This window comes from Perissodus microlepis, chromosome 1, assembly GCF_051167445.1.
Source record: "Perissodus microlepis isolate ML-2025 ecotype Zambia chromosome 1, ASM5116744v1, whole genome shotgun sequence".
In the NCBI taxonomy this organism is placed as follows: domain Eukaryota; kingdom Metazoa; phylum Chordata; class Actinopteri; order Cichliformes; family Cichlidae; genus Perissodus; species Perissodus microlepis.
In genome coordinates, this window is record NC_140461.1 from 5,182,562 (window position 1) to 5,203,659 (window position 21,098).

General features: G+C 41.6%; 1 protein-coding gene across 2 annotated transcripts in view; it reads left to right on the forward strand.

The window, feature by feature from the left end:
- cdh8 (cadherin 8) overlaps nt 1-21,098 on the forward strand; it is a 99,277-nt gene that overhangs the window by 67,732 nt on the left and 10,447 nt on the right. For both annotated transcript variants that reach the window (XM_084927711.1, XM_084927703.1), the window contains exons 5-7: nt 2,188-2,355; nt 2,623-2,810; nt 13,199-13,446. In XM_084927711.1, the coding sequence (XP_084783837.1) occupies nt 2,188-2,355; nt 2,623-2,810; nt 13,199-13,446 (604 nt within the window). The remainder of the gene's footprint in view (nt 1-2,187; nt 2,356-2,622; nt 2,811-13,198; nt 13,447-21,098) is intronic.

The following is a 21,098-nucleotide window of genomic DNA, read 5'->3' on the forward strand; positions in this document are numbered from 1 at the left end:
TTGTCAGTGTGATCCAGTTCAGGCCTGTTAGGTGATCTGGGCAGTTTATTGGTGTGAGCTCAATCCGATGATCGATGTATGATTTGCACAGTTTGTCCTACCACAATTCAGGCAACCAGACTGCAAGATTCAGTTCCATATGGGCTGTGGCTTGCCATCCATTGCAATGGAAGATCATTCTTCTTCTATGGATTTTCCAGAAGGTCTGTAATTCGAAGCTCTCTGTAGAGTCTCAGCTCCTTGATCTCCAAATCAAAAAACCTGACCTAAGAGTGAGGTCAGAGTTACTCCAAATGAACATTGTACATACTTAACTAACAATTATCCATAAACATTTCTGCTTATGGAAAAAAGCATGAACAAAATCTGTTTCAAATTTCTGTTTCTAACGTGTTGTACAACTATCAAATTCAAAATGTTTTGCGTTACGTGGCAATGTAGTTATCACCAATCATAAAACTAAAATTAATCAGGTCCATAGATCTAATCCACACTGCTCCTAGCATCAGAATCAATATACTCTCCTCATTGTTAATTAACAGCAATGGTGAATAAAAATAACACAACAAAACATTTCAATGCAACAGGTATGCATGCTGTTTTTCTTAACCTACAATAGCTAATAAGTTCTCAGATAACAGTGAACAAACAGGATTGTGAGTTTAGATAGTACCCGCTAGCTACTTGCGCAGGACCTTCACCGTTAGCATTTGTTTCCCAAGTGAACGACATCAACATTTCAGCAAGCCGATCAGCAGCTATAACAGTTCAGTTACTCACCAGTGCAAAGCACTGTGTATTCATAAAAACAGCTTTGGGTCTCCAAATCAGCAACCACGTTCCTCCTACAGGTGCAGCTATGGCAGGTGTGGGCTAAGCAGCCTTACTAGCGTAACCAAACAGGAACAGTCAAGGCGGGAAAAACAATCCCATTGGTTAAGGACTGACATTGTGCATCCAGGTCAGAAAATAACCTTTGTTAAACAAAAATAAATAAATAACAAAAATAAAGTACATTGAACCCTTCAACACAAAATAACTACATTTTATACAATTGTTTAATTAGAAAATGAGTTAATTTGAAATGTAAGTTTTACACTTTCAGCTGTTTGTAGAAGCAGGAAAAAAAGTCAAGCAGAATTACTGCTAATAAAACACGAGCAAAAATCAAGACATCGTATTTGGTGGACAGAAAAATTTCGTTCAAGGTTAGAACATGGGAGTAGTAATCAATTACCCCAGTGTTATCAACTGGTCCAAGTCACATTGGTCTTTCCACCCCACAGTCACTAAATGTATTTTTTTTCTTATGAAAATAACAATAACATAGTTGAAAAAGACTTCCTTTAATAAATTACTCGAACAACAAGGGCATTGTTTTTTTTTTTCAGTACAGTCTTACTGAAGAGGTGTCCGACTCTTGTCCTTCATTTTCTCTTTTTGTTTAAATCGTCTGTGTCGTGTGTGACCTCCAAAAGCACAACTGACCCTGAAATTTCTCTGAGGAAAAATCTATCTGTAGAATAAAATGCAGACACAGACAACATTCTAACCCCTCCCATGTTTCCCATCACAGCCAAGCATATTATCATTGTCTGAGGCAGCTCAGGACCAAGGCAGGGTGTCATGCCAAAGCCTGGCTTTTATGAGGGGTTTTATATTCATTTGATGATCCTGCGGGCCTCTGTTTCCTGAGTGGATTATCCGTATATGCCGGTGCTGAGCCCTTTTTATATTCAGTGCTGCGGCAGAGTCAATAAGGTCCATTCTGCATACAATATTCAAGATTATACAAGACAGACAGCATAATTCACACTCAATCAGAATACAAATGACTTCAGACGGTTCAACAACACATTCAAAAACAAACACAGCTGATTCTCAGTCTGCGACTGGCTCAGTCGTGGGCACCTTACTACATTCACTCAGACAGTGCTTTTTCTGAGACTAAGCCTGCAGGGAAATCTTTAACCCTGCTGGGTATGGGGTTCATGTTTAGTAAGGTCATGGTCTAAAATAATGCATGTTATAAACTGGGGAATAATGTGAGCATGAAGGTGACTGCATGCCTTTTTTTCCTTGAGCTTCCTTACGTTTACTCACATGAGCATCATTACAATTATGTGCAGAGTATATCAGTCATATTTATAATTGGGTGAATGTGTTATGAACTGTTTCCACCTCCAGCAACCATAAGAATTGCTCTGCATGGGATGGATCGTGAGATGAGAGAGGATTATCAGGTGGTCATTCAAGCTAAAGACATGGGAGGTCACATGGGTGGTTTGTCTGGAACTACTACTGTCAGCATCACACTACAAGACATCAATGACAATCCACCAAAGTTCTCTAAAAGTAAGTAACTTCATAACCTTACCCATCCCAAACTGAATAAAGAGGGAAAAGAAATTACTGCCTCTCTAAATGAGCATTTCTCTGATTGGTAATAATTAGGAAAAATAAATGTTATTTTGTAAATTTCATCAAACGTGCTCCTCAGAAACTAATTCCTCTAACTGTGAAATGTCTAATGATGATGCAGTAGTGTAATATGGTTCCGTAATTGTGCTTAATTTGATCAACGTTTCTAGAAACCAAAAAGCTGTGTCTGTTCATCCTCAGGTTTGTATGAGTTTGTGATCCCTGAAGACCTACCATTAGGGAAAGAGGGTGGCAAGGTGAAAGCAAATGACCGCGACATCGGTGAGAATGCCAAGTCGACGTACAGCTTCATCGAAGGAGACGACCAAGGCGTGTTTGAGATTATTACGAACGCAACGACACAAGAAGGGATTCTACAGCTCAGAAAAGTAAGACCTAGATGATCTCAGGATAAGAGCTAATTGGCTTTTTTCTGTCTCTTTCTTTTCTGTTTCTATAATCAATTTAAGTAAATCAGTTATTTTACTTCCCATACATATAAGTCAATACAGTATAAAGATTGATGTTTAAATCCCCTTCTCAGTAGGTCTCATTCTTCTGTACTTCTTCTAGCGATTTTTTTTCATATGCTTTTAGAGAAGGCAGTACTCAACAGTACACCATCAAATATTAAACACTGAAGCCTTCCCCCTGAGTAGCTTGGAGGCTAAAGGAGCATTTTTGTAATACATTTCTAAAACCTACTTTTCTTTTATTCAGAAAAAATCTATGAAAGAAGATAAATAGTGGGAATAGTTTAAAGGTAATTTTTAACATTATTCTTTTTGCCAGAAGTAATGCAGACTGTGTGTGAATTGACATTAAGTTGGAGAATACGTTGGACTAAGAGTTGAGAGAAGACGCTTTTATTTTGCATTACAGTCCATTCAGTTGTATTTTTCTTAGCTCAAGGTAAACTGGTACATATTGTAAATTTGTTCTGCCCACATTCAAAGTTTGCTCAAATTCAGTTTTTCTGGCATCATCACCATAAGAGCAGATGGACTGCACACAAAACTGCAGTGCGAAAGTTTAGCCCCAAAGTAACTTTAGTAAAACAGTTGCTTGTTAATCGCCTTGTTCAAAGGTACAGTTGCAATATTTTAGAGAAGAAAAGGCAATGCTCATTGTTCATCAAGATGTTTTCAGATGTATGGTTTTGAGAAAAATCAAAGAATATTATTTCTGTCACAAAATGTAACCTTTCACCTCGAGGCAGTACATCAGGCCAACAGTACAGCATATAAGGCACATCCCGTGCTGCTAGTAGAACAAGTATCCAAGAATCCCAGCAATTTTCACACAGTATTATACATTATTGTACATTTTTAGCCACGGAATATCAATATTTCCTCCAGGTTCAGAGCTTGAGAAGTTTAGATGTCATCACTTGCCAGTAAACACTTAGAGCACCCCCTCCTATACCGTGCTTATAGGAGGAGTATACTAAAGTATACTAAATTCAAATTTGAAAAGTACAATGCATTTTAATAACCTGCAGGAAAATCTGGATGCACCTGTATCACAAGGACATCTGTAGAAAATCAAACTGAGATTTCAACAATATCAAACATACCACGGCACATGCTATTTATATATCTATTATATATAAATATATGTATTCTATATATTCAAAGTCCACAGAAGCTCAGCTCGGTAGAAGATATTTACATAGACTGAATCATACATATGATTGATGGAGGAGGTTTTTAAGCCTTAAGTCATGGTTGGTTCAGTGTCTGCTGAGGACTACATATCATTCAAATGCACAATGCTTTTGCGTTGTGATGTAAAATGACATTACCCCAAGGACATGTGGTGTGACTTTGTCAAAGTGTGAACAATGAACTGTGTGGGGGGTGGAATGTATAAGAGCTAAGGCAATCTGCTGGGACTACAATTCATTGCCACTAAAGAAAACATCAGCGCTGCAGAACAAACTTGACACAAAGTCATAAAATCTCTAACTGTTGACAAAGCAAATGTCAAATGTGTTAGTCTTTTAGGCAACCTCCACTTCCATGTCCCACAGAGACACTCAGTCTTCCCATGTCTACTCAGTTTTCTCTCTGTGGCCCTGAGTTGGCTGCCTACATAACTGAAGCAAGATAGATGATAATGCACTGGGAAAGTAGCAAGACATTTGCACACTTACTGTTTTCTCATCCCTCCAGATGACAGTGTCTCAAGTTGAAAGGAATTTACGAAGCAGTTGTTTCACTTTTCTTCTTCTATTCTGTACCTTCACCAGTTATCCACCATCCAGTGTGACAAATTAAACCTTTAACATAACGTTTTTTCCCAAACACGCCTAGTCTCTGTCAACAAGGGAACACGTCTATGAACTCCCATCTAATGCAGAATTAAAATTATTAAAGATACTTTGCGGCAAGGTTAAATCATATTGATCTGAGGCTGGAGAGGCACAAATCAGGGGAGAGATTCTTTTCTGTTTGAGTTTTAAGCTTTTTATCTACTAGCCCCCAGGCCTGTCGAGAGATGTTAGTGGGATGCTGAGCTTTCACCCCTGCAGCCAGTGCTGAACTTTGAAGTCTCTAAATGGCCTGTGTGTACATACTGATTTGATGCTAACGCTTGAGTGAGAAAGACGAATGACACGGTGGGGTGGGACACGACAGCAAAGATAGTGTTAACACTGAAAAAACAGGAACGATTCTTCTTTTGCTGTTTGTGCCTTTTCTTTATCTGTTTTAAATACTTGCAGATGTTCAATTAAGCTATGTTGTTTGGTGGGAACATTGGAGAATATAGCTTGACTATGCAAAGTTTGCTGCGTAATGTCTCGTAGTTCTACTCATTTGATTTTGCACTCATGAATCTCTCAACACTAGCTCTATAACAGTACCGCCATGCATGCTAATAAAAATCAAAGTGGCTCTCCCTGGACTATTCAGTGAAAGCACTCTGTTCGTTTATTGAATTAATAATTTGAACTGGTCATAATATGACTTGTATTCTGTTTTCATGCTATTAAATAGTTTTAAAATAGAAGATTGAATAGATGCTTTATTTGATTTTGCAATTTGTATCAAAAAATAATTAAAATTACTTAGTAACAAGGGTAATTAAAGAAGCTGTTTACAACTATGTTTTCCTTAAAGTGGATTTGGTATAATTAAATATGCCTCAAAGCCTCTCTCTTCCCCTTTGCTGTTAGGACACTGGAAACAAATGTAATGAGTTCTTTCTACATAATATCTCATGGGAGTTATACTGAAATATGTTAATAAGACAAAAGCAAACCCATGTGAGCAGTAGTGAGTAACTATATTGTAAAGAAAGAAAATTGCTGTACTTATACCAAGTTCACTTTAATCTCAGACTGCAGCCTTATTTTTTGTTTCCTAGCAAAATTAAAAGTAGAATGAGAGGCAGACACATAAACTGTCAGGCCCTTATACTGTGGAACCAGCTTCCAGTTTGGATTCAGGAGACAGACACCCTCTGTATTATTAAGATTAGGCTGAAAACTTTCCTTTTTCATGAAGCTGACAGTTAGTTCTTCAGCAGGTAACCCTGAACTCTCCCTTAGTTATGCTAATTATGCTTATGTCCCAGAATGCACTGGATGTTTCCTTTTCACTCGTTTTTTTCTTTCTTTTTTTTTTTTTTTTAAACATTAGCAATTGCTAAACTCTCTCTCCTAAATTTGCCTCTTGTCCTGTCTCTCTCTGCCACCTCCTCTTTCCCCTCACCCCCAATTGTTTACAATAATGTGGCAGATAACTGCCTCTCCTTGTGCCCGTTTCTGCTGGACGTCTCGTCTTTTTAAAAGGGAGTTTTTCCTTCCCACTATCACTAAGTCCTTGCTCATAGAGAGTTGTGTGATTGTTGGGATCTCTTTGTAAGCTTGTTGGATCATAAGCTTGTAATATTAAGTGCCATTGGTGCTATATAAATAAGAAGCAGCTCAGAAAAGTACTTTTAAGCCTGCAATAATCACCATCTTTATAATATGGAATTGGTTTCTCAAAGTTAGACTCATATCATTTTTTTAACCTCAACAAAATTCTAAAATTATATTAACTAAACACCTGCTAAAGCATAGAGTGGCCATTTGCTAAAACATAATTTAATTACATATATCTGTGTTAAATTTAAAAAAGCAAAATGAAACCACAGCTTTAATGGGCCAAAATATTTGCTGAGATGATAATGATATACAGATGAAATGCCATTCCAAAAATAATTAATATTAAAATTTAGGTCTTCCCCATTTCTCCATTTCCATAGAATCGTTTCAAGTGTCCAGCCAAACATTATACAAGCTCTTACTCTCCACTACCTCTGAATTAAAGCGTAATCCATTGGCTCAAGATCCAGCCACACTCTGTACTTTCTCAGCACAGAAGGCAGGATCAGTGAGAGAGAAAAAGAAGGGATGGCAGAAGAGGGTGGGTGTCAAGTGAGGAGGAGGGTGAGGAGGAAAAGAAGAGGAGGTTAATAATGAGTGTTCCAAAGAGCTCCTCCGACCGTGGAGAGGCCTCAGAGCCTTTGGTCTACTAGTGTCCTGATGACAGAAATGTAGAAGTGTGGAAGTCAGAGCCTCAGGTCACTTCCAGCGTCCCTCCAGCTCTTGCTGGTGTCTCAAAGCTGGGGCCCCAAGACACTCCTCCACCCACCTGCACATTCTGGCCCCTGATCTCTCAGCACTGGCCCTCTAGGAGCTCAGGGGCAATTCCTCTTCCGCACTCCTACCTTCTCTAACTGAATACATTTCTCGTTTTGTTCATCTCTCTCTTCCAAGTCCTTCTCTCTCCCCCAAGCCAGCTCTTGTCCCCTCAAGCGGCAAGGCCCAGTTTTGATTTCCCTATAAATCCTGGTTATGGAGCGTGGAAGTGACTTGATCCCATTATTCTAGTAGTATGAGAGCGACCAGAGGTGATTCAGAATGAAATTGTGACAGTCTGGGGTGCCCTCAGAGATGCCAAGAGAGTAAAATTGTTACTATCCTCTTTCTTTGAAATATTAATGATGGGCCATCAATTGAGAAAAAAAAAAAGATTAAATAGATATTCGAGTCACACAATGAGATGTTCCTGTACAAAGTGTTTTTATTTCCCTTTGTAAAATTACTCCTTTCATTGGTAGTCTTCTATAAACACCTGTCTCATTTACGTTCTGTGAGCTGGTTGTGATAGCAGTATGAAAGTGCCAATAATCTACTCTAACTGAAAGCTTTAGCGATGAGATTTGTGTTCTTTCATGTTGATAATGGTTGAATAATATTTTCAGTTTATATAACTCTGAAAATTGCACAGTGACTAATTGATGTGTTGTGATGTTGAAATAAATTCTGGCCAAATAAAATGCCTTGCTAGAATATACAAATAGCTTAGACATTATCATAGGCAGTCACAATAGCCATTTCTTCAAAAATAATGTCTGTGTGCAATAGGGCTGCCACGATTAGTCGACTAGTCACGATTACGTCGACTATCAAAATCGTCGACGACTGATTTAATAGTCGACGCGTCGTTTGAAGCTTTGTAAGATCCCAAAAGACGCAGGAATAAGTAGTAGGATTTAAGAGTGTAATAACGGCCTGAAACAGAAGATGGCAGCACTGCATGTACAAGGATGCCAGCTGCCATTAAACCCCGAAGAAGAAGAAGCTCTGTCCCAGAATTCATAGCGCAGCCCAGCTCAGTTTCCAACAATGGCTGCAGCTAGTTAGTTTTAATATTACTCTTATTATTCTTTCTGGGTCACAAAATAAACGTTTAACATATTTTCAGGCGAGAATGTAACTGTGTAAACCTCAAATATCTGCTCAGTTTATCAAGACACCACATATTTTCAAAAGCGCTCCGACGTTTTCGGAGACGTCTGTTACCCACTAGCTCGATAGCTAGCCGGGGGCTAGGCTCACTAGAGCCGTGAGAACACCGGACTCCCGGCAAATCGTTTTCAAACCCACCGCCGTCTTTCACTACTCAGGTTAAACATGATATAAGTCACTTAGATAACTTCAAAATGTTATTGTTTGGCTTTTTTTAGTGTTTTATTTGTTCCTGAGTAAATCGGTTTGGCTGAGATTAAAGTTATAGTTTTTACACAGCTGAATAAACGTCAAGCAGAAAACTGATTATCAGAAGTGTGAGATGCTCGAGAATTTACTCCGGTGTCCTGTTATTGTCAGGGTTCCTGGGTCGGTGACCCAGTGTTTTCAGTTTTGTTCATGTTCAGTTTATTTTGCCACTTCCATGTTCTCACTTCCTGCCTTTCCTGTGTCAGCTCGTCTCGTGTCATTAGCCAGATTATGTTCAGCTGTGTACTCACCGGTCTCTCATTATCATCCTCATCAGTCTATGTATTTAAGCCCTCTCTTCCCTTCAGCCCTTGTCGTGTCATTGATGTTGTCCTTTCCGTGTATTCCCTCAGTTCAGTCAGCCATTCAGTTGTCCAGCTAGTCAGTGTACGTTCACCCTCTGTTCATCCACTCCTTGCAATAAACCTTCACCTACCTGCGAGTCCTGCGTTTGGGTTCCTTCTTCCTCGCCTCCACACAACGCCTGACAGAATGACACGACCCGTGCCACGAAGACACGATTGGAACCCAGCAAACTCGGACCTCTACGAGCGGCAGCAGGCAGCGCTTTCCCGTTGGGCGGAGGAGCTCAGGGGAAAACAGCAGCTCTTCGCAGAGAGAGAGCACGTCTTCGAGGGGACTCACCTGGCTCTGGGCGGGCCTCGGAGACGCCGCGTTCCCCCACCTGCTGCCTCACCTGCACCGGAGCATTTGCCGCGGAGAGTGGACGTTTCACGCCGCGCTTCGGCCGCTCCCTCTCTCGCCGCTCCGCTCCTCGCTCACACACCCGCCGCCTCATTCGCCGGACCTCCACTATCGCCACGGCACAGCGGCTACGCCTCCCACCTCGGCTCAACGGAGGCTACCGCGCCAGGGGCTGTGCTGTTTACCCCGGCCGCTTCCTCTTCCCGGAGAAAGCGGCGCACACGCCGCCATAATATGGACCATTTTCAACAACTCCCGGTGGTGAGTTCCAGTGACTGTTTTTCGCACTCCTCGACTGATTCCTCACTCAAAACAAATAACGGACTCATCTCTGATTCGTGGGGAGTTTCCCTCCTAGAGGACGACGTAGACTGGGACGAATTTTTCTGCTCTGCTCCCCCAAAAACTGTTCAGTCAAAGACTGTAAATAGTGGTGGCAGGAGGACCAGAATAATCCCAGAGAAACCTGCTAGTATCACACACCCAGTCGTTATCTCCACTCCCGTCAGTCAGGCTACACCCACACCAGTGCCAGCTCCCAGGAGGAGGACAGCTGCGACCCAGTCTACCGCCACACCTGCTTCTGTTTCTCGGGTGGGGGTGACTGGTGTCCAGCCACCTCCCGTGCCTGTCCCAGCGCCCAGGCTGAGGGCAGCCAGAACCCAGCCTGACCTCCCTAGAGGCTTGGAAGAGCTAACCGGTCCACCTGCTACTTCACCCCTTCATCCACCTCCTGATCCAGCTTTTCACGCACTAGCTTTATCCCTGGTTAGGCTAGCTGAAGGGTCCCCTGCTCAGGCACCAGCTTTACTAGCCCAGGCTGTAGCCTTATCTCCCTGTCTAGCTCAGCCATCAGCCACACCAACCTCAGCTCCGTCGTCAGCCTCGCCTACCTCTGTTCCTCCCTTAGCATCTCCACTCCAGCCAGTTCCCTCAACTGCTGTTCAACTTTCACTCCAGCCAGTTCCCTCACCCGCTGTTCAGCCTTCACTCCAGTCAGTTCACTCACCTGCTGTTCAGCCTGCCCTCCAGTCCCCTGTAGTCCAGTCTCCTGTCCTCTGGTCCCCTGTAGTCCAGTCTCCTCCTGTCCTCTGGTCCCCTCCAGTTCAGTCTTCTGTCCTCCAGACCCCTGTTCAGTCAGTCCAGTCTGCTCCTGTCCAGTCTGTAGTCCAGTCAGCTCCTGTCCAGTCGGTAGTCCAGTCAGCTCCTGTCCAGTCGGTAGTCCAGTCAGCTCCTGTCCAGTCGGTAGTCCAGTCAGCTCCAGTCCAGTCGCCTCCTGTCCAGTCTGCAGTCCAGTCTGCTCCTGTCCAGTCTGCAGTCCAGTCGCCTCCTGTCTCCCAGTCACCCGTCCACCATCCTGTTCAGTTCCCGGACCTGCAGCCACAGCACCCAGAGCCAGCTGTGAGCTCTCCTGCTCCTCAGCCAGGGGTTTCCGCACCCGCTGGCCCGGCCGCTCCTCAGCCAGAGGCGTCCGCGCCCGCTGGCCCGGCCGCTCCTCAGCCAGAGGCGTCCGCGCCCGCTGGCCCTGCCTGTCTCCAGCCAGAGGCGTCCGCGCCTGCTGGCCCTACAGCTGTGGCTCCGTCACCCCCGGCAGCCGCTGCCTCGCCTGGTCCAGCCTCAGACTCAGCCTCTGCCTCGCCTGGTCCAGCCTCAGACTCAGCCTCTGCTTCGCCTGGTCCAGCCTCAGACTCAGCCTCTGCTTTGCCTGGTCCAGCCTCCGCCTCAGCTTCAGCTTCGCCTGGTCCAGCCTCCGCCTCAGCTTCAGCTTCGCCTGGTCCAGCCTCTGCCTCAGCTTCAGCTTCGCCTGGTCCAGCCTCAGCCTCAGCTTCAGATTCTGTGTTGCCTGGTCCTGCGGCTGCCGCGCCGTCGCCCCAGCCACGTTCTGGACGTCATCGCCGGCGTGGCCGCCGCCGTCTTCCTCGCGGCCGCCCACCGGACCTGCTCCGTGGCCGCTGCCGGCTTCCTCGCGGCCGCCCACCGGACCTGCTCCGTGGCTGCCGCCGTCTTCCTCGCGGCCGCCCACCTGAACTGTCTCGTCTCGGCCACGGGCCGCGTGGACGCCCACCTGAACTGTCTCGGCAACGGGCCGCGTGGCCGCCCACCTGAACTGTCTCGTCTCGGCCACGGGCCGCGTGGACGCCCACCTGAACTGTCTCGGTGTGGACTCCAGCCATTCAGTTGTCCAGCCAGTCAGTGTCCGTTCACCATCTGTTCATCCACTCCTTGCAATAAACCTTCACCTACCTGCGAGTCCTGCGTTTGGGTTCCTTCTTCCTCGCCTCCACACAACGCCTGACAGTTATATTTTAGATAGCAAGGAGTTTATTAAACTTCACCGAAACAATCTGCAAATTTCATTAAAATTTAATAAACTATCATCTTGTCTTTATTTTTAGTTAGCACATACCTTAAACCAGCGGTCCCCAACCTTTTTTGCGCTACGGACCGGTTCATGCCCGACAATATTTTCACGGACCGGCCTTTAAGGTGTCGCGGATAAATACAACAAAATAAAACTAGTACCGGTACCGAAAAAAAGAAGATTTATTCATAACACACGTGAAAAGACCAAGGAAAACCGAGTTAAGGATAAAAACGATAACAAAATAACGCTGAAAACCGATAAAAACCCTGAAAACCATACATTTCACACCTGAGCCTCAACTCTCGCGGCCCGGTACCAAACGACTCACGGACCGGTACCGGTCCGAGGCCCGGGGGTTGGGGACCGCTGCCTTAAACACTTAAAGCTGTAAGCTAATGATAGTTAAATAAGAGCAGACGCATGCTGGTGCAACAAGCTGTACGTTTTACGTCCAATGGATTATGATCTGATTAGTCGACTAATCGCAAAAATAATCGGTGACTAGTCGACTATCAAAATAATGGTTTGTGGCAGCCCTAGTGTGCAATATGAATATGCTTAGAGCAGGTTAAAACAAGTGTCGTTTAGAGTACGGTAAGTTTTTACACGCTGAGACTTTGAGTGTGATTTGCTGGTCTCGGCACGGATGCTGCCAGGGGTTTGGGGACACGTAAAAAACAAATATTACTTTGGTTCTCGCCACTTTAATGCTAGATAAATAGAATTTTTTTTTTTTGATATTGTGTGTGATTGATGAGATATGTGCGAGCCATTTTATTTACATTTTCATAATTTAATGATAACATTATTAGATTTTTGATTGATTGATTAGTACCTTACACCAAATACATTATTATTAATTATAATAATATTATTAATTTTAACATATTTTTTTAAATAATGTATTATTATAAAATTATTTAAAATTTTACATTTAAGAACATTAATAATAATAATGTTGTAGCCACAGCTGCCCTGGGACAGACTGACAGAGGCGAGGCTGCCATATCGCGCTATCACCAGTAGGCGAAGTGTCTTGCCCAAGGACACAACGACCGAGACTGTCCGAGCCGGGTCTCGAACCGGCAACCTTCCGGTTACAAGACGAACTGCCAACTCTTTGAGCCACGATCGCCCCGTTAGAGAAATATACCTAATTTTCAAACATAAAAAGTTGTAGTAAACACTTTTAGACTCTTTTTATGTTTTTATAACCTGGCAGAGTTTGAGGTAATATTAATTGGATTGTATATAGTTAATTAGATTAAAAGGGTAAATGTAGGTTCCCTATACTCCAGCTCCAAAAACACAGGCTCTTACATGTCACCTAATAAAACCCACCATTGTCTTTCATTGGACCCTTATTGCATAGTGAACATCCATACCTTTCAAACACCAGCTGCAATTAACATTTTTTTTCAAAAGCTTAAAACATTATCTGAATACATAATATAACACCACGTGTCTTGATCATATGTCAAGGGTATTCAGTTTTGCGTTGAATGACAATCAGTATTAAAGTTATCAATGCCGAGGATATACAATCCTTAAACACTTGCACTCCACTCTACTTTTTACCCCTGGACTGTACATTACATTTTGGTGCAGGGTTAGTTAATTAAAATAAAACTTCTGTTTCATCTTTTCATTTACAGCCTTTAGACTATGAGAGCAAGAGAAACTACACACTCAAAGTTGAAGCTACCAACATCCGCTCAGAACCCAGGAGTAATGGGCCCTTTAAGGACACAGCTACAGTGAAAATTGTGGTTGAAGACTCAGATGAGCCTCCTGTTTTCTCCAAACCTATGTACTTATTAGAAGTGGATGAGAACGCGCCCATCAACAAGATCATAGGCACAGTCACTGCCAGGGACCCGGATGCTACTGGGAGCCCTATCAGGTAAGATGCAGTTAACATTAAGCCTGTGACAGAACTTCCACCTTTGCCTCAAAACTATTTGCTGTTAACTGACCACAGCAGAATGGTAGCAAAATCTGCACACACAAAAAAGTACGTTGACTTCAAACAGTGGAGAGAAGGTTAACAAAATGAACCTTTTCAGGCTATAATGACTTGTTTTAATAAAATGGTTGACAGTGAGCCATGCAATTAAACCTCCTCATGTCTTTGACCTTTGGAGAATGTGGTAGTGTCTTCTGCAGTGAGGAAGGGACTCAATGATTGTTCTCATTTCCACAAATGTACAGAAAAAAAAGTAGATTATGAGTTGAAGGCCGCACAACTTTATCTTTCATTGTATGACCAGGCCTGTTGTACTCTCTTCTAGTGTGACTTAGTCTTGGAAATACCACAAGGGCACCTTGAGGATAGGTTATACAGGCAATTTCTCTCCCTCCATCTTGGCATTTCATTAATTCTCCAGTGACTTGCTGACCGCATTCCCGGGACAACACTCAACAGGTTGTGTGTAATTGCATGGTAGAGAGCAGGCTGGGTTTCGTAGATTGGCTGAGGTTATAGAGCCGTGGCCGTTCGTTCTATTTTTTTTCTTTTCTGGTGTCATCCTCATGTTTAGTGATGAGATTGCCAGGAGGAATTGAACCCCACAGATGCATGTCGCTTCCCTGGTAAATAGAGGAGGATATTTCATATATAATGACATCCTTGGCCTTAAAACTCAGTTTTACGTCACGGTGCTCTTATGTTTGTTAGTGAAAGTCTGTGTTGGGGAGAGTGACAAGGTAGTCTATAAATTAGTGAAATTATATTCTAAGTGTGTGAAAGTCCACTTCATAATTAAATACAATAATCTCGTAATTGCATTTTACTCTGAAGTGGGTGTAGCTTTAATAGCTAGTTGTGTTCACATACTTTTGCTATTTGCTCTCTTCAATGGATCATTATTGAAAGAAAAAGTAATTAAATAACGAATGAGTGTGGCTGCAGATGGCAGAACCCTGCTGACATGATCTCTTTGGCCATTTGCTGCAATGGAACTGTCCACATATCAACACATTCTTGGCACAGTCTTGGCACATTTTAACTATTTTGAACATGAGACAGTGAAAATTGAGTGATTGACTGCCATATCACTGCACCAGATCATTTCTATATTTGCAATTTATATTTTATTTTTCTTTCTTTATTAGTTGAACTTATTGCAGAAAAAATCTCTAAGCTCTTAATCACTAATTTAATAATTTTGCATTGCTTCAAGGTTGTTGTTTTTTTTAAATAAAGCTAATTTTAATCTAAAATAGAAAGCAGAAGAAATTGTGACCAGGTCATAGAATGCAGTAAAAAAAACATTATGTGCCATTCTTCATGGGAAACAAAATACAAACAAACACCAGGTTGCATTTTGCCAGAACAATTTGCTTTAAACTAGCACATTAAGGTGATCTGTCTGGTGAGATGGAGCAAATTATTGTCATGGGGGTCTCAGTATGTTGCACTACTCTTACTAAAGACCACTGGATTTCACTTCCAGCTCTGCAGTTTGGTGTTAGCATGTATTGTGACTCTGAGCATTTTTCTGAGAAAATAATTCAGTGAGTTTTTGGTCCTTGTAAATATATTGGCTGACAGAAGATTATAGCTTCATGCCTCATAAGAGATCCCAAGTCTTTTCTACAGTACAGAAAATCTAAACAAAGACTTACAACATACAACAAGTCAAACATTGAGTCGTTAGAATATCATAGAAATCATAAAAATGTTAGAGGTGTCTTTCTCAAATGATTTACTTTGTCCAATAAAACCAAATGAAAGCTCAGTGACTCACAATGATAGACAACTGAACCAAAGTAGAACATTTACACACCACAGAAGCCATGTTTTGAAACTGGAATGATTGATAAACATTAAATGTGCAGCATGCAATTTCTTCACAGTATCCAATTTCTTCTGCTGGGGTCCTCTCAATCAAAATAATAAAATAGATAATTTAATGATGTTTTCAAGTAGTGTGAGAATATTGCCAATTAAAATCTGTCATACCTCAGGCAGAAATCATGTTCATGAACAGGGTGATATATTGGTTTAACACACGTTGTGTTTGGTGACACATACACCCACACATTTTTAGTTGGGGCAGCTGAGTGGTCAAAGCAATAAAAAAAAGAACTAAAAACGAAAATTGAATGAACTAAATCTTAATGAACATGTTGTACAACTAGAAAGTGACAACCATTGTTTCCATGAAAGTCAAAAGTTATATATACAGCATGTTTTAAACAACCTCTCTTGACCAAAGTGCTGTACAAGTTATACAAAATATACACTAAATAGAAACAGTCACTAAATACAAAACAAATATATGCTAAGTAAATATTCATAAATGTGGCTTCAGCCCAACTGTAAGTTGACTGCAATCAAACACACTATTCTTATTGATGAAAATTTAAGTTAATTTTTTTTTTTTGAAAATTGAAAGTTCAGGATAATCTAAATTCCAAAGTCACCCTGATTATTTCAAAGTCTAAGCTCATCTTCTCAAAGAAATGGCATTGACACAGAAATCCTCTCTACTTGCAAGATTAGGTTTAAAACTTTTCTTTTTGATAAAGCATATAGTTAGGTCTGGATCAGGTGATTCCAAATCTTCCCTTAGTAATGCTGCAATAGGCATAACATGCTGGGGGCCTCCCATGATGCATGGAGTGTTTCTGCTTCAGTCACATTTTTTCACTCATTACGCCAAGTTAATCATTAGTTCTCCCCTGTCTTTTGGCCTGTCTTCTTCCTCTCACACCAACCACTCGCGACAGATAGCCGCCCCTCCCTGAGTTTGGTTCTGCCAGAGGCTTTTTCCTGTCAAAACAGAGTTTTTCCTTCCCACTGTTGCCAAGTTCTTGCTCACAGGGGCTCATCTTATTGTTGGTGTTTTCTCTGTATTATTGTAGGGTGTTTATCTTACGATATAAAGCGGCTTGAGGCAACAGTTGTTTTGATTTGGGGCTATCCATCCATTCATATCCGCTTATCAGGCTTGTCACAACTTGTCAGGCTTGTGGGTGTGCTGGAGACTGTCCCAGCTGTCTTAGGGCAAGAGGCTGGACAGGTTGCCAGTCTAACACATAGGGACAGACAACCATCCACACTCATATTCACACCTATTGACAATTTAGACTTACCAATTAACCTATCCCCACTAACTGCATGTCTTTAGAATGTGGGAGGAAGCCATAGTACCTGGAGAGAACCCACACAAACACAGGGAGAACATGCAAAATCCACACAGAAAGACCCCAGCCTGATGGTGGAACTAAATTCAGGACCTTCTTGCTGTGAGGCAACAGTGCTGACCACTGTGTTACTGTGCCACTGTGATTTGGGGCAATATAAATAAAACTGAAGTGAATTGAACTGAATCCACAGCAGTCAACTCTGATAACAAATTAGGCTTTATGCCATCCATTGAAAATGTTCTATTCAAGTAGATTTTGGTGCTTTCTTTATAACATGAGAAACTGAGAGGTCATCCTTCCATGTTATAGTGAGGTCCAGCTGGCGAGATGTTTTTAGTAACCATGTCCTGACTGCCACACTTCTGGAAAGAGAGGCTTTCTTCTAACACTGACTCGAACGCCTCAGTCAAAAGTTTGGTGCAGCGTTTGCAGTCTTGTTTACTTTCCTTTGAAACTTAATATTTTAGATTGGTAGGGCTTAATGTTTATTACCTTTGACCCTGTGGAAGTCTGTATATTTGGGGATTACTGCAAGGACCTTATTGTGACCCCACCTGTAACAGCCGTCTCCCAGAGCTTTGAGGCAGCCAGTTAATATATGATTAAAACACTGGTTTAAAATACACACTTTATTAATCTGTGTTTTCCTTTGTTCTTATCTCTTTGTTTTTCTCTTCTTAGTCTCTTAATTTCTTCGGTTTTCTAAAAGAACAGGTTCCTACAAAAGAAAGCTGTCGTTAGTAAAGTTGGATCTATAGCTGTGGAGTGGCAGCAGTAATAGCAGCTTTAGTTAGACGCTCTCCTGCCATCATCTGAACAAGCTCCTGATTCGACCCCTCTGATTAGAATCACTTTCTGTCTTAATCCCCCCCTGCCAGACCAGACCAAACCAGTTTGAGTCAAAACCACTCGAGGCGAGTGCTCTGGTGGGCTGCCATGTCCTCTGCACTCAGGAGACAAACTACCCCTTAGCTGTACTTAATGCATCCAACCAATAACATTTCAGGTGCACTCCATGAAATACTTCCTTAGTACAGCTTTTCTCTGGAGCCTTTGCTCTGTCGTTTTCTACCTGACTGATCACAAATAAAAAGCAATGTGACATCTGGCAGTCACTAAGGTTGTCTGACTCAAACTGTTGGATTTCATATAATATGTGTAGTTTATATCGGAAATATTGATACAGTGACAAGCATTGGCAAAAGATTTTAAACATGTTTGATTTTCATCTTTTTGTTCATTCTTGTTTGTTTGTTTTTTTACTTTTACTTTCACTTTGAAGTAATTTACAGGAGCATAATGGAATTCTAAAGAATGTTTGTTTATGCCGGCTCAATATGTTATGGCACAGCTGACAGCTGGCATACTATGTATGGTAATACAAGTAGTCAAGCAAAGGAGATGGTTTTGAAACAAATGGAAATGTAATGTCACTAAAGAAAACACCTTCTACTTCACAGGGATATTTTCCTATATTTTTAATATTTTGTTATTCATACTATATATTATTTCTAACTCTCAAGCAAATCACCATCTCCATTAAAAGAGCTTGGAAATGAAACTAAATAAGATGTTGTGTTCAAACATAAATGGTCAGCATTTAAGAGTCGGAAAAACGAATTTTACCCCTGTGATCCTCCCAGGGGAATAACTGACCTAATAGCAAGCAGGATTATCAGGGGCATTTTGTTTGCTGCCGACAAAAAAAATATATATATATATATTCTCAATCTTTTCACCTAATAGTCTTCCAACTTGTACAGGCGGTCAGTCACTCACATTCACACTGTAATGGAGATAAAACCCCAGCCAGTCAGGGGTGTGAAAAAACACAAATGGACATAGAAACCTTTCCATGGCTGCTTAGCCTATAATAGATAACCACAGGTAGACGTACATATCCGCAGCACATGTTGTGTAGCATGCTTATATGATATATCGGACGCTTGCATAACGATACATCAAACAATTAGCGGTAACAGTTAAGTGGGAGGCATCACTATCATGCCTAGTTTGGCCACAGTAAACCACTCATGCATGTCTTTCATTTTGAAATAAGAGTAATAAGAATTCTTCCATAATGACTAAATAACTTTTTTGAACTTTTAACTCTAACCGATTTGAACTAATGAAAACTTAGAGAAACTGAATTAGAGCCTAATTTTGGGAAAGGAAAAAAAACATAATATACTCATTTTATAATAGAATCATTAGTGTCATCTTAATGATTCATTTTGCACTTTATGAGTAGGCCCACTGCACAGCAATCTGAACAAAAGCAAACTTGACTTTTTTGTTCCTTTAACACATAAAGAATTTTTTTTAATAATATATAATATGTAATTAGGTTTTGTTCCTAGTCTATGTTATTGACGGAAGAAAATTTTGTGACAGAAAAGAGACATCACTGTGCATAGTAAGCATGACCAATGATAGCTAGCATGGCAAAAAGGGGCCATCCTCATAAACTGCAACAGAGAAGTCCCATCCTGGCCACACTGTTTGATAGATGACACTCTGTGAAAAATGCAGTGCACATCAAAGTTCTAATTACAAAAAACAAACAAAAACAGTCTAATTATAGCTTGTAGCTATTTTGCTATTTGAGCTTATGTTCCACTAATGTATGATGATGATGTTTATAGTGATTCTGAATATTTTTGGATGTCAGCTGCAGCACTTATAAAATATTTGGCACAAAAAACCTCAACATGATGGATAACGGTTTGACCTAGGCCCGTCCAGTGCCTTGGAAAAAAAAATCTTCTGAAACATAAAGCACAGCTGAAATGATGTGATAGAAATACACGGACGCGTGAATACATTTGCACCTGTTCTCACATCACACTCGGGAAAGCTGCGAACGTATAATGTTGGAGATCATTTTTTTTATTTGCTTTTAATTCTTTTCACATCACATTGTCAGTTTGAGTGACAGGTGGCAGAACATTTCAGGGTCTGTCTCCTCTCTTCCACGTGAGGCTGTCAGACTTTGACTGGGATCCACTCAGTCTGCAGGAGAGAGGCTGCTCCCAGGTGGGTTGCTGCTGTCTGCCTGTCTTGAAAGTGCTTTGCGTCTGCAGGCCAAGAGAGAAAGAGAAGGAGCGGTGGGGTGTTGGTAGTGGGGGGTGGGGTCCTTATGGACCTCTTCCAGCCTGGCGTCTAGAGGATTTTACACCATTTCATCTCAAAAATGGAAATGTCACGGCTCGGTACATCTCCCCAACAATTGGAATCTGGGCCAGTGGTTTATTTATTTCATTCCCTACCATTCTTGTATAAGCAGCAACCTTCTTCATATAAATAGTTATTGTGACTTTGTCTTTGCCATTTTCTGGTGCTCTTTTTCTGTTTTTTCTTTCCTTTCCTCTGCATTCCTTTCCATTCTGTCTTTTCATTCATTCTCTCACATAAATACTATAGACTCCCTGCCAACAGGTCTACAGTGATAGGGATGAGCAGTTCCAGTGTGAGACAGAATGAGACCCAGGGTGAGGAAGGAGGAGAGACAGGGTGAGCAGTGTGCCTGATGGCCGGGATGTCTGTGTGAGGAAGGGGGTTTGCTCAGAATTGGATAGGGGGATTGGATTAGTAAGAGCTTGTGACCCAGCTGGATAGAAAAGGAAGAAAAAAATACTTTTGCAATATTGTGGGTGGGTAGGTGGGGTACTGTGAGGAAACAGAGAGAAAGTAACAGGGACAATGTGTCCTGGAGGTATGGAAACCCTTGTGCTGTGCAGTACATGTAATTAGTTCACGTGAATCACTGCAGCCTTGTGTTTTGGGTGAGTAGGATGTTTATGACAGTCACACATAATGGCAAATGAAATGTGTGAAACCAAAGATGACCCATAATGACAGATTCTTTTTTAGTCAGTTTTGTGTGGGCTTGTCCCAAGAATTGGCGCTGTGCGTGCTGCAACATGAAAGAGCGATTTCACAGCTTCAAGTGGCATCAGAAAATTCTCTTTTATGTGCATTCCAGTGCTTCTGCTTTTTTTTTATTTTTTGGGGTGGGGAGTTTTATGTGTTGCACTATTTTTTTTTAAACTGGAAGACTATACAAGTCTCAGTCAGTGTGTCATGGGCAGGGTCATAGATTAATTTCAATCTGAAAAAGGACAGCTTGACAAAAATACATAAATAAAAAAATGAATAAAGCATCTCCTTCTACTAGTTTAAAAAGAAAAAAAAAAAATTTGCTGAAATCGGACAAGGGTTCTTAATAGGCAGGTCACTGTTTAACTCCTGTTATATTCATTACCTCCCCACCCCCATGCCCCTCTGTTGTTGGTGTTGTATGTGACACAATGCTGTCCTAACTCATTAATGCAAAGCCTTTGGGAGCCATTGAGTGTTGACAGATCCCAAACAGGGTTAACAGCACCACATCTCTTACCC